This window comes from Diaporthe citri, assembly GCF_014595645.1.
Source record: "Diaporthe citri strain NFHF-8-4 chromosome Unknown scaffold_2, whole genome shotgun sequence".
In the NCBI taxonomy this organism is placed as follows: domain Eukaryota; kingdom Fungi; phylum Ascomycota; class Sordariomycetes; order Diaporthales; family Diaporthaceae; genus Diaporthe; species Diaporthe citri.
The window spans coordinates 6548414-6562447 of record NW_025064847.1 but is presented as its reverse complement, the minus strand read 5'-3'; the positions used below and the strand labels follow the sequence as shown (position 1 = coordinate 6562447).

Here is a 14034-nt window from a genome sequence, read left to right as displayed (position 1 = left end):
TATTAATAATAAATTATAGCTAGGGGATAGGAAAAAGGTAAGGGAAAGGAAAAACTTATTTGCTAATTAAAATTAAACTTAAAAGGAAAACGCTAAGTTTCCTATAATAAGAGCAAGCTTAACAGGTATAATAAACTTAAAACCAAAGAAATATATTTAATAACTCCTATTACCTAAAGAAAAAGCAACTTAAGTAATTTTAATTATAATTATTAAAATAAATATTATAAATATCTTAGCGCTTAGCAATATTAATTTAATTTTAATTAAGCATTTATTAATAATATAATTTAAGGTATATACCTTATTAAAGGTACCTTTTAAATTAATGCATTTTAAGAATTACGCTAAAAACTTATTTCTTAAAGTTAGCATAATTACTTTCTTAAGAAATAATATTAAAGCCGCTACTTTAATTAATTTATTGCAAATTATTTAATATTAAATTAACTTTATTGCTATATTTATTATAAATATAATAAATTAAGGGTATTTTAATTTAGCCTACTTAATAATTTATATAAAAATAAATAATTACTTTTTATAACCTGCTTTCCTAAATATTAAAGCTAAGATAAATCTTTTGCCCTTATTATATTATAAATATAATAAATTTTTATATGCTTTGCTTAATAATATAAACTTAATAATATATAATAAGGATTTCTTATTTTTAATTAAAGTTATAGAAAAATGAATTTATATTAATTTAAATAAAATTAAAGCTATATTCTTTATTATAAATAATAAGGCCCTTAATACCTTATATTATATCCTTTTAAAAATGCTCTTTTTCTTAAATATAAACTTAATATTTAAATAATTAAAAGAATACCTTTATGCTTATCTTATCCTTAGCAATATTAAGGTAATATATAATTTAAAATAAAAGAACTAAAAGCCCTTTAAAGTAGCTTTACTTAAGAAAGCTTAAGTTCCTTAAAAGTACTTATTAGCTTTTAAAAGTATCTCTTTACTTTCTTTAAACCCTAATTAAAGCTTAATATTAATTAATATATTAATTATATTAACCTATCTTAATATTAATTTAAAAAAAGATAAAAAGGTTTTAAGCATCCTTTTAAATAAGAATATAAAAAGTTTAATTTCTGCATTTATAAAAGATTTTTAAGCAAAAGTTTAAAAGATTTATTAAGCTAAAGGAGAAGGTTAATAAATACCAACTTATATTTATAATATTTATTTACAGAAAAAAGCCGCATATATTAGAAAATAAGTTAATAAAATTCCTTTTACTTTAATTGCTGCTAAATTAATTAGCAAAATTATTTAGCTTTTAATTAAAACTTTTTATAAATAAATAAATATTAAAGTCTATCCTATGGATAATTATCTTTTAAATAGTACTATTCCTAAAGGCATAATTAATTAAAAACTTACTTATAAAGAAGGAATAAAATTAACTATAAATAAGAATTATAAAAGCAAATATAATACCTGGATTTAGCTTAAGTTTTCTTTAATTAATAAGGGATTAAGATTAACGCTTAATTAACTAAGTGCTTTTTTATAGAAAAACTATAACTTCTTTTTAAAGCAAGAAAAAGAAATATTTACTTATTTGCTTTTTAATTAAGAGAAATCTCTAACATGGAATTAATTTTATATTGCTTAAATTAGTATTAATATAGCATTATTATAATCTATCTAAATAATTCCTTATAAAGCATATTAAGCAAAGATAATTTAACTCTTAAGAGCCTTAAGGAAGATAGCTATTAAAATGCTTAGGGATTAATAAGCTAATAAAGTTATTAAGGAATCCTATGCTACCTATAGGAATTAATAATTTCTTATAAAAAAGAAGGACTTTAATTATTAATTTATTAATAATGTTTTAAAAGCTAATAAAATTATAATTAAAAATGCCTTTATTTTATTATTAATAAATAAGTTTACTAAGGAGTTTGCAATATGTAAAATATTATCCCTCCTTAACTTCTTCTTAAAATATAATTAAATTAAGCTAAATAAAAAAAGCTAAGATATTATAACCTTTTTTACTTTAATTAAATTATTTTAATAATATAGCTTATTTATAAAAGTTATAAATTCCATTACTTAATTTATGCAATATATAGTTTAAATCTTTTATAACTTAATTTTTATAATATGCAAACTTTTTCTTAATAATATTATAATTAAGGGTTTAAAGATAAACTATGGGAATAAAGAAATACTTACCCTATTAAGGATTTAAAAATATATAGCTAAGCATATTAAGAATCTTAATAATATTCTTTATAATTTTAAGCTAGCTAAAAGGGTAATTAATGCTGCTAAATTAAAATAATGCAAGCAGCAAGTTAATATTATTAGCTATATTTATAAAATACTTAATTAATTTTTATTAAATAAGAAAATTATTAAAATTAATAAGTAAAATACTTATAAAAATATAATTAAGCTTAAATCTTTTCTAAGCTTATTAAACTTTTATAAAGCATAAATACCTTTTTATAAAATCATTATTAAGCTATTATTTAACCTTTTAAAGAAGGGTATGCCTTATTAATAAATCTTAAAATACTAAAAAGCTATAAATACTCTTAAAGCTATAATTACTTTAAAACCATACCTAGTTAATATTAACTATTTTAATAATAAGATTATTCTTATAATAAATGCAAGTCTTAAGGGATGGGGTGTATGCTTTATATAAATTAAAAATAAAATATAATACTTAATTTAATATAAAAATAGTACTTAAATAAAGGCTAAAAAGCTATATAATATAATAAAGTAAGAATACAAAGCTATCTTATATATAATTAAGCGCTTATGCTTTTATATTTATGGTATTTACTTTACCCTAAAAATAAATTTAAATATCTTAGTTTAATAATTAAAGGGATTTGCCTTAAATATACTAAGCGCTTATGTTATAAGGTAGCTAGCAGTAATTAAAACGTATAATTTTATTATTTATTATATTAAAGGCTTTAAAAATACCATTATAAATATACTTTTTAAAAAGCTATTAGGGCTATTAAATAAGGTAAATTATAAATTTAAAGGGGATATTAAGAATTAATATAATACTTTTTTTAATTAATTATCTTAACCTTAGTTATTTAATTAGGAATTATTATTGCTTAATAATTATTTTTAGTTAAAAGAATTACTTAAAATTACCTAGTACCTTCGCTATAAAACCTATCCTAAAAACTTAATATTATAGCAATAATTATTTTTTTATAAAAAGGCTTATTATTTCTTTATTTATAAAGAAACTCTTTAAAGATAACTTAAAAAGGATTTGCTATAATGGTAAGTTATAAATAATTTTAATTAAAGGTGTAAGATTATTAAGAATTACTATGCTCTTTTTAGGCATTATAAAAGGAACGCTACTTATTTTTGGATTTAAGCTATATATTATTAAAAAGGAATATATATTAATATTAAGAAGGCTATTACTAGCTATCCTTATTATAATAAGTAAAATACCTAAATTTATAATAATAAAATCATTTTAATTATATTAAATTAATTATTTATTAAAATTTATATTAATATTTAATATTTACCTTTTAATTAAGGATATAATAAGCTAATTAAAGGATAATATAACTTAATAAGATGGGTTAAAGCTATGCCTTTTAAGGTAGTTAACTTAAAAAGCATTAAGAAGTTCTTTATTTAAAAATTCCTTCTTAAATAAGGGCTTTTAATAAAGGTAGTAATAAATAGGGAATGAAAGAATATAAGTTAATTTGCTTAATATCTTTTAATAATTAAAGTTAAGAAGATTATAATTTCAATATATAACTTTTATATTAATAATATTATTAAATATAAATACTTTATTATTATTATTATTATTAAGAAAATGCTTAATAAAGGGATTAAAGGCTAAGTATGGATCTTATTTTATACTTTTTTTATTAATTAAACTTTACTTAAAAGATCTTATAAGAAGAGTTCTTTTTATCTTCTTTATAGCTTTAAACTAATTATTTTAATTAAGATTATTATTTTTATATAATATATTTAAATTTAAACTTTAGATATATTTGCTTAAAATGCTTTTAATTCCCGGCTTTAATTACTCCTTAATTTCTTATAAGATATGGAGGCAGTAATTAAATTGGTTTTTAATTATAGGAAGAAAGCTATGCATTAAGATATATATTATGGTTTCCCTTAACCTATTCCCTTAAAAAAGAATAATTTAATTTTGCTTATTAATAAATAAAGGAAAGTTAATTATTCTTTATTTAAGAAATTAATTTATTATTAGTTTAATTCTTTTATTATTTATAAAATTTATTATAATAATATTTATAAACTTTAAATACTTAATAATATTTATCTTTTAAGTATATTTTTATTAAAATAATTAAAAAGATTTATTAATTATTTTGGGATATAAAAACCTAAACCTTATTTACTTTAAGAAATTAATTCTATAGCTATTATAAATAATAACCCCTTTTTAAATATTTTAATAAAATTTAGTTTATCTAACCTTATCTTAAATAACCTTAACTTTAATTATTATTAAAATTAGTTAAATATATCTTTATTTATTACTTAAGCATATTAATTATTTATAAGCTTAAACTTATTAAATTCTTTAAACTTTAATATTTAAGATGCTAAATTTATAATATGCTTATATATAAAGTAAATAAACTTAAGAAATAAGCCTTTATAGTTTATTAATATTCTTTTGCTTTAATTAAATAACCCTTAATATTCTTAATATAATTAACTTAGCAATACTTTTAAATTTTAGCTTAAATATTTATTTAAGGAGGGGGGGGTTTATCTTTTCTTATATATATATATATATATTATTTATTATAATATGGAATTTCTTTTTATATATATTTATTTACTTAATTAAATCTAGCCTTAAGTTTAAATATAAAATATTATATTTTAAAAAATATATTATAAAATTTATTATATACTTATTTATTATTTTCTTATTAAGATTAAAAACTTTCTTTTTCCTTTTAATAACTTAATTTACTTTTCCCTTTTTCCTTTTATCTTAATTACTATTTATACCTTATTAAAAAGCTTATTTTTATAATTAGCATGATAGGAATTCTATATTATAAGATTATAATTATTAATTTTAAATAATATTAGCCTTTTTATTTTAAATGGTATTAAAGCTAATCATTTCTTTAAGCTATGCCGTTTTATTAATAATAATTATAAAGCTAAGTATACCCTTAAACTTTACTTACTTAACTATTATTACCTTTTATACCTTCTTTATATTACTATATTTATTAAAGGTATAATTAAATTCCTTAATATAGTAAATATAGTTAGCATAAACATTATTATAAAAATTATATAAGGAGCAGTAATTAAAAAAAGAAATTATAATAAGAATGTTCTTATTTATAATTAAGGAAAAGTTATAACTTATGCACTTTAAGCAATACTTATAAAAAGAAGTATTTTAATGGTTATAAAAGGCTATAAGTAGAGCTGCTTAATGGCAATAATTAAAGTAATTGCATATTACTATTATATACTTTTTATAAAGAGCCTTATTACTTTCTTTAATAATAATAATATTTATATAGCTTTTAATTAAATTCTTAATATTATTTAAAAACTACTTTTTTTATAATTTATTAAGAAACTTATTAAATAATTTCTTAATTACCTTTTTAAAAGTAAGATTAATAAGTTATTAAGTAAGATATTAATTTTATTTAATATTAATAATCTTATATATATAAATGCTTTTTATAAAAGCATTATAAAGAATAATTTTAATAAACTAATTTTTATTAAGAATGCCTTTTAGCTTAAATAAGATGTAAATACCCTTAATTAAGATTTACTTAGCTTATAAGTTATAGTAAATAGCTTAAAAAGGGGGAGGGGAATCCTCTTGCATTAAACTCCCTAATCTTAATTAAGGAGGGTTTAATAATAAAGATATTATTATAAAAAGATATTTAAGGATAAAAGGATTATAATATTTTGCTTTAATTTTAGCTTAATTTAAAGGCTAATTAAAGTTAAGAAGATATTAGGAAGAAAAAGGAGAAAGAAGGAACTTAAGGGAGGAAAGGAAATTTATATATATAAAGTTGCTATAATAAGAAGAGGTAAGTAATGCTAATAATAAGCTATTTTATTATTAAAAGGAGTGATTTATTACCTTGCTTTTAATTAGGGTTAATTTATTACTTAAAAGGAGTTACTTATTATTAATTCCTTGCTTATAAAGAAGTTATTTATTTTTTTATTATAAAGAAACTTTAGCTAGGTAACTTATTTTAATTTATACTTAATAAACTTATGGATTAAAAGGGGAATACTTTATAATTAGCTATTATTTAAAAGAAATAAAAGATTATATATCCCTTTTATTTTAATTATTAATAAAATAATAAATTAATAGCTTTTAATAATAATTTATAAGCTTTTTTATTACTCTTTTTTTTTAATTAATGCTATTATTTAACTTAAGGGTAATAAGTTATTAGCTTTTGCTATTTTAACCTATATGCATTGCCATACTTATTTATTTATAGCCAAGCTCTCTTCTTTTTTCTTTCTTTTTTTCTTTTTTTTCTTATTTTTATGCTATTATTAATTAAAGGTTAAAGATTAGCTGCTATTTAGCTGTTTTAATAATAATGCATTTTTAATATATTAATTTTTTTTTTTACTTAATTTTTATTTAAGAATGAGTAATAATTATTTATAAAAGCTGCCTTAAGCTATAGCTAAATATTAATTATATTTCTTTCTTATTTTTAATTTTCTTTATTTTAATTACTTATATAGCAATTCTTAAGAATGTAAGGCTCTTTTTATTACTATATTTCCCCTTTTTATTATTTAACTTTTATTACTTATTCTTTATTTTATTATTTATTTTCTTTACTTTCTTTTCTTATAATTAAAAGCTAAGATATCTTTTAATTAAAAAGGTAAGGTAAAGAAGTAATCTTAATTGCTTTTATATTATAAGATACCTTAAAACCTTAATGCTTTAATTTTAATAATTAAACTTATTAATTTAAGAAAGAATAATTTAACGTTAGTAATTATAAAACTTTCTTACTTTAATAACTTTAAAAACTTATTTAGCAAAATATTATAATTTTTAAATATTATAAATATTTAAAATTAATAAAACTTTGCTTAAAAAATAAATGCTAACTTCTTTAAAGATCCTTTTAAAATAAGAATTATTATAAATAGGGTTTACTTAAATAATATTTAGTAATTTTAAATTCTTAATTAGCTATTATTCTTTAATATAAAATAAATAACGTTTAATAATAAGCTTATAAAGATAATATAAGAATATTTCTTAAGTATTAATTTTTACCTTAAGCTAAGAAAATTAGCTAAGTTAATAAATTTAATGGGATAATATTAAGCCTTTCTTACCTTTAATTTTTTTAATATAAAAGGGATGTTTTATAAATATAAAGAATTAAGAACTTAGCATATTATGGCCCTTATAACTTAATAGCTTTTTAATTTTTAAGATATTATATTTTTACTTAAAGAATTTTTATATTATAATTATACCTTATTTAAGAAATATTAATAATATAAATTAATAAAGAATTATAAATTTATTATTATATTTATTTATATGCTTAATTATTAAATAGTAGCAATTTTTAATAAAATAAAGAGCTATTATTTATTATAAAATAATCTTGTATTAAAAAATGGAAAGAGTAAGATAAATAAAAATATTAAAGTATTTATTTATAAATATTTAATAGCTGCTTTAAAAAATAAAATATAAGATTTTAATAAAAAGTTTGCATTAAGATTAAGATAAATTAATAAAATATTTTATAAATGGTATATTATTAAGTTTATTAAAAATTACTTTAAAAAGAATTAAGGAAAGAATAATTAAAAAGTATAAGATTAAGCTAAGGCTTCTTTAATTAAAATTATATATTTTAAGATATTTAAAGCTGCTATTAGCATTATTACTTAAATATTTGCTATTTAATTAAAGCTTAATAAGATTAATAAAGCTATTTAAATATTTATATTAATTTTCCTTATTAAGATTAATAGTATAAAAGTAATTAAAGTAAAAAGTAAGCTTTTATTATAAAGGGATATTATTTAATAATAGCTATTTAAATTATAATATATTAAGATTATTATTAATTATAAAAAGGGTATAAAGGAAATAATACCTTTAATATAAATTAATTTAATAACTTAATTTTAAATATTTAATATATAATAAGGTATAAACTTTTGCATAACTTAAAATTAATTAAGCAAAACTTTAATTAAATAAGCCTTTAACTTAAGCATTATATTATAAAATATTTTAAAGTTAATAAGGAATACTTACTTTAGTATATATAAGGATTTTTCTTACTTATTTATCTTAATAATAAATATAAATAAAACCTAAAATGTATTAGTTAATTTAAAATAATTAAAATAATAATAAAGTTTGCTTAAGGATGATTTAAAAGGCTTATAAATAAGCTAGCTAAGTAATTAAATATAGGGCATAAATATTAAAAGTAAAAGTATTATAAAAAGTAAAAGTAAAAGTAAAAGCTTTGTAAAAAGTAAAAGTGAAAGTTAGCAAAGCTAGTATGTTATGCTTAATATAATAATTAAAAGAAAGAATAAATTTACTTTTTATTTTATAAAGGTATTTAAGTTTTTAATAGCTATGTTAATGCTAATTATTAAAGCAAACTTTAATAGCTAGGAGGATATAATTAATAAATATATTATTAAGTAAGTTTTAGGAATATTTAAAGCTTTTATAAAGAAGTAAAAGCTATAATAAGATAAGTAAGTAAGGGATTAAAAATAGTAATAATAATTAAGATTATAGTAAGGTAAATTTTAAAACTTAAAGGCTTAATTAAAAATAGTAAAGTTTTATTTTAATAGTTTTTGCAATACTTATTATAAAGTGCTTAAAAAGGGGTATATTAATAAATGCAAGGAATTATATAAAAAATAATATTACGCTAAATTTTAGCTAATTATAAAAAGCTAGCTTTTATGCTTATTTTAAATATTCTTTTAAGAAATTAACTCTTTTCTTTTCTTATATATTTAATACTTTAATTAAGCTTTTCTTATTTTTAAGAATTTCTAAAATATTTATCTTTTCCCTTTTTTTAACTCCCTTCTATTCCTATCTTCCTTCTTTATTGCGTTAAAGCTTCTCCTTAAGTTATCCTTAAGAGGGTTTAGCAGAACCTGTCCCCCATTTGTTTGGGTGGCTCGTTTTCACTATTAACATCATCACCTCCCCCTTCGGCGATTCAGAATAGACAAGATCAACTATAGAGGCATATCGTTACTGTGAAATTGAAAGCATTATGTGGTAGCTCATAAGCCACCTTCGTGTTTTCACAGGAATATCCCATCTCATCCAAAAGCACATACCCACGGCTCAACCTATCTCTTCCAATCCTTCCCATTATAATTGGGTGGCGGGACCTCCATGGGCTGAGTGACAGCCTGGTAACCTTGCGTGTTGACACCGTCTCGGGCCTGACGCCCCTTGACCTCGTTATCTTGCTGAATGAGTGCGCAACAAGGGCACCAGAATGAGGTGCAGCAGTCTCCACAGCTACTTCCCTCAATGCCAAACTTTTCTCGAATCTCTCCATTTCATCATGTTTAATCTGCAGTGAGTCAATTAAATAGCCACCCAGTTGATTGAGATGGGACGGAGAGTTTTATTGACTTACATCCAAGCGCTCAGAGTAAAGCTCTGAATACCGCAAAATAGCACGCATTCGCCATTGAGGTTTTCAGGATCAGTGCTAGGATCCCTCAAGCGGTGCGAGGTTCATCCAAAGACTGATTATCGTTGTCAGCGGCCGAGACTTAGCCGTGGCCTTTCACAATCACGGGGGTGACGTACGTATGCAGGGGAGGAACGTTGCTAAGAGACAAGAGCTAGACGGCGAACAGTCCGTAAGGCTGTTCTTCCAATCTATACTGCCCTGTGATGACGCCATTGCTCGAGGCTTGAGTTTGGTCGTTCTGACCGTGCCAGTGGAGAGAAGGTGCAAACTTGGAGGTTGTCACTTTGGAAATACGTGGTGTGACAGTGTCGGAACTGCGGGAATGCAACTCAAAAGCAAATGAGATATCCAAAGAGAATCGAGAATGAAAGGGAAGCTTAGAGAAGAACAGCTTTGGCCACACTGTGTTTTTTAAATCAACTGTCCATTGGTCTGTCTGCTGTTTACTTAGCTTTTCAACTGTCCCTCCCTAAGTTTATGCATAAAATTGCATATAGCTTTAAATATATTCTTGTTCTTTTTTAGCCAAGGAATATTATAATCTTTCTTTTTACCCTTATTTTTTAATTACCTTTTAATCCTTTCAAGAAATATTTAATTATTAATAATAAAGTAATAAATTTAGTAAAATGTTACATTCTTATATTTCTTTATATTATTTATTTTATTATTAATATTATCTTTATTTTTATTTAAGAGTTTTACAATAAATATATAAAAGTTTTCTTTATATGAAAATTAAATTTTTATTTTAACTTTTATTAAAGTTAGCAGCTTTAAGGTTAAGTATTAGCTGTAATAATAGCTTACTTAATAAAAATTTTCATAAGAAGTTATAGAATCTTTTGGTTTTTTTAAAGTTCCCTTAGGAAGATATATATTATGGCGGCGAGGACGGCGAGTATCAGGGTGACGCAAATCATCAGAATCTGTTTATCTGGCCCTACCAGCTCGAGGATGAGTTCACGGACGCTCTGCAGGGGAGAAACCAAGCAGCGTTAGTGATCCTGGCCCACTTTGCGGTGCTGCTCAAAGTATTCGGGTTTTCCATCTGGTTTCTGCAAGGATGGTCAGAGCATCTCATCGACGGCACTCAGAGGTTCCTTGATGAGTATCATCGAACCTGGTTAGAGTGGCCGGTTGAACAGACGGCAAGGATGGAAAGAGAGAGGGGGGGGGCGCAGAAGAAATAATTTCCAATTCAGCAGAGCTGAGATGATCCATCTCCGAGGAGAGGAGTTCGACATATCGTTTGTTAGTGCATACTAAAGATTTTCGCTTGGATGAGGAACTTTGCACTTGCACTGTCCCCCACCCTGTTTCCGTACCGCCACTTTCCGTATCAAACACTACGCTTGCTGACCCATGTGCCCACAGCCAACGTTAACCATCGCGCAGTCCCCCCTGTAGGTGCTTGACTCTTGAACTTGCGGAGATGAGCTTTGACGATGGGGGAATGTGACAGGCGTGTGTGATGGGAAGAGGATTGTTGTCATTTTGTGCAAGTGGGTTAACGTTCACACGGGTTCCAGTGCTGTCGCCCCAGTATCCGAAACCGAAAGCAGTGGTTTTCCGTATGCGTCTCCTGACGGTAGCAAGTCGCAAGGGCCGGGAGGCCCACCGACGTCCCCTGCTCCACAGGCCAAGACTTTTACTCTGGGCCACCCATGCGCTTGACCTATCCACTACGCAACACTCGTCCCGCAAGTGGGTGTAGGCCTAGTCTCAGTCCCTTCAAAAATCTAGATCGGGCCAATTCTTTTCCATTGATATCTTTCCGAGTGAATTTTGATTATCTTCAAGCTATTCAGGCCTATTCTGGCAGCTTTAGCTGGACGCCCCGAGATGACCGTAGGCATTGGAAGAAGTCCAGCCATGGAGCATTGGGGATCATGGGGTAGGAGTTCTTGACGTCTTACACGGTTACGGTTATTTACCGTTTTGGGATGACCACCCCAGAGAGAACCTCAGAGAGGGTCAACACCACCAAGTTGTAAATTCTATATAGATGTTGGTGATACTCGCCGCGTCAATGTAGCATTCTTTCCTGAGCAGACAACATCCCGGGCAATTTGTCCCTTCCCGTCACAGCTCGTTCAAGATGTCAAACTCTTCACTCGCTTCGCTCTGCTCCTCGGGGAATATCCCAAAGCCTACGCTCTTTGGCGCTGAGATCCTTTCGCTCACCAGCAATCTGGTCTCCAATTACAGCACTTACGTTCCGGTAAGCACAAGTATCCCCCTTTCATGGTGCGATGTCTGTCATGTTTTGGAATGTTACAGAATGCATCACTTCAGGCTCCGTAGCAGGTGATTAACGCACATGAAGGACACTTATAACTACAATCACCCGTCGGTCTTCGTCGATAATGTCGACTACTGCAACATTACTGTCACATACACCCATCCGGGGCAGAACGACAAGATCAATGTCGAGGCCTGGCTCCCCTTGGAATGGAACGAAAGACTGATGGCTGTGGGCGGTGGCGGTCTGGTCGCCGGCCGCTTCGTACTCTCCTACTTTTTCATGGCTGGGGCGATCGGCCAAGGATACGCAACGGTGACCGACGCTGGCACTTCGACTGATCCGGCGACTGGTCTGACCGAGCTGCTGCTGGAGCCGGGAAACATGGACTGGAATGCTGTACAGAACTTCGGCTCCAGAGCTTTGAACGACGAGGTAACGTGTCTCTAGCCTGGCCTCCACCGAAAGCAGAGCCCATGCTGACCGACAGGCGTAGTCCATTATCGCGAATGACTTGGTCGCGAGCTTCTACGGCCGCAAGCCCCAGTACTCGTACTGGAGCGGCTGCTCCCAGGGCAGGCGGCAGGGCCTCATGCTTGCCCAGAGCTGCCCGACCGCCTACGACGGCATCGTGGCCCCGGCGCCCGCCATCAACATCCCCCTATTCGCGCCCAGCCTGTACTGGCCGCAGCTGGTCATGAATCTGCACGGCGAGCACCTGCGCAACTGAGAGATCAACGCCCTCACGGACGCCGCCGTGGCCTACTGCGACGCCAAGGACGGGTTCGCCGACGGCGTCATCTCGGACACGGACGGCTGCGACTTTGACCCCTTCTCGGTGGTGGGCGAGTCCTTCGACTGCTCGGACACGGGCTCCGCGATGCAGATCAGCCATGGCGCTGCCCTTGTCGCGATCGCGACCTGGGCCGGGCCGTTTGCGGCTGATGGAACGCGGCTGTGGTACGGCCTTGAGAAGGGCACCTTTCTCGCCGGGGTGGCAGACAATGCGGCAGGGATTGCCACGACGGGATGCACGAGCAACGGGACTTGTGTTGGCATGACCGGCAACAGTGGCGAGGCGAGGGATGGCTGGCGTACGACGCTGTCAAGGATCCCTCCTTCGACTCGGCGAACCTGACCCTGGATCAATACTCCTGGTTGATGCATAACAGTGAGACCGAGTGGAAGTCCCTCTGGAGCACGAACGAGCCGGACCTGTCCGCGTACCGCAACGCAGGTGGCAAGATCATGACGTACCACGGACTCGTAAGTCTCGCCCTGATATCCTCTAGTCCTCGACGAAGAGAAAAGGGGCAGGTCCATTGAGCCAACCTGTCTTGCTTCAGGCCGACCCGAACATCCCGCCCAAGGGTATACGCGACTACTACGAGTCCGTCGCCAAGGTGCTCCCGGACGTCAACGACTTCTTCCGCGTCTTCGAGGTCCCCGGGCTCGAGCACTGCTCCGGCGGCACAGGCGGGCAGCCGACCACCATCTTCGACCAGATGCGCGCGCGCATCTGGTCGAGAACGGCACCGTGCCCGAGACGCTCCCTATCAGCTTCACGGACACCAAGAACGAGACGCAGAACCGGATCCTGTGCCCTCTCCCGCTCAAGACCACCTTCAACGCCACGTGTGGTGATGGAGCGAGGGCGGAGTGCTTTAACTGTGCCGAGAAGTAATTCACGGCGCTTTTGTATTGGCTGTGGCTTGGTACATTATTCCATGTCTACACAAACCTCTCTTGTGCACTGATCTGTGTCTTTTCCATAGACTTGGACTTTGTTTTTCGATTCTTGTATTATCTTTCCAAATATACTTTGAGCATGCCGCTCACATGTGCTTCTTACCCCAGCGTTGACCTACTCATGACGTGTCAAGGTGTAGGAGTCCAGCAAAACACCAGTAGGAACAGTACTTAAGTGTATGCGAATGCAAATTTTTGAATTTTGTTGCGCGAGGGACGACGTATTAATTAAAGTATTTTGACAAAACTACTTTTGCAACA

At 28.5% G+C, this 14034-nt stretch overlaps 1 protein-coding gene across 1 annotated transcript; it reads left to right on the top strand.

Annotated features, from left to right (window-relative positions):
- Positions 1-11880: 11880 nt before the first annotated feature.
- INS49_007322 (uncharacterized protein) lies at positions 11881-13708 on the top strand (the record flags this gene model as incomplete). Its single annotated transcript, XM_043168087.1, has 7 exons — positions 11881-12003; positions 12109-12459; positions 12521-12718; positions 12758-13018; positions 13096-13290; positions 13371-13414; positions 13501-13708. The coding sequence occupies 7 exons, from the start codon at positions 11881-11883 to the stop codon at positions 13706-13708; spliced, it is 1380 nt and encodes a 459-aa protein (XP_043029231.1).
- Positions 13709-14034: the final 326 nt, after the last annotated feature.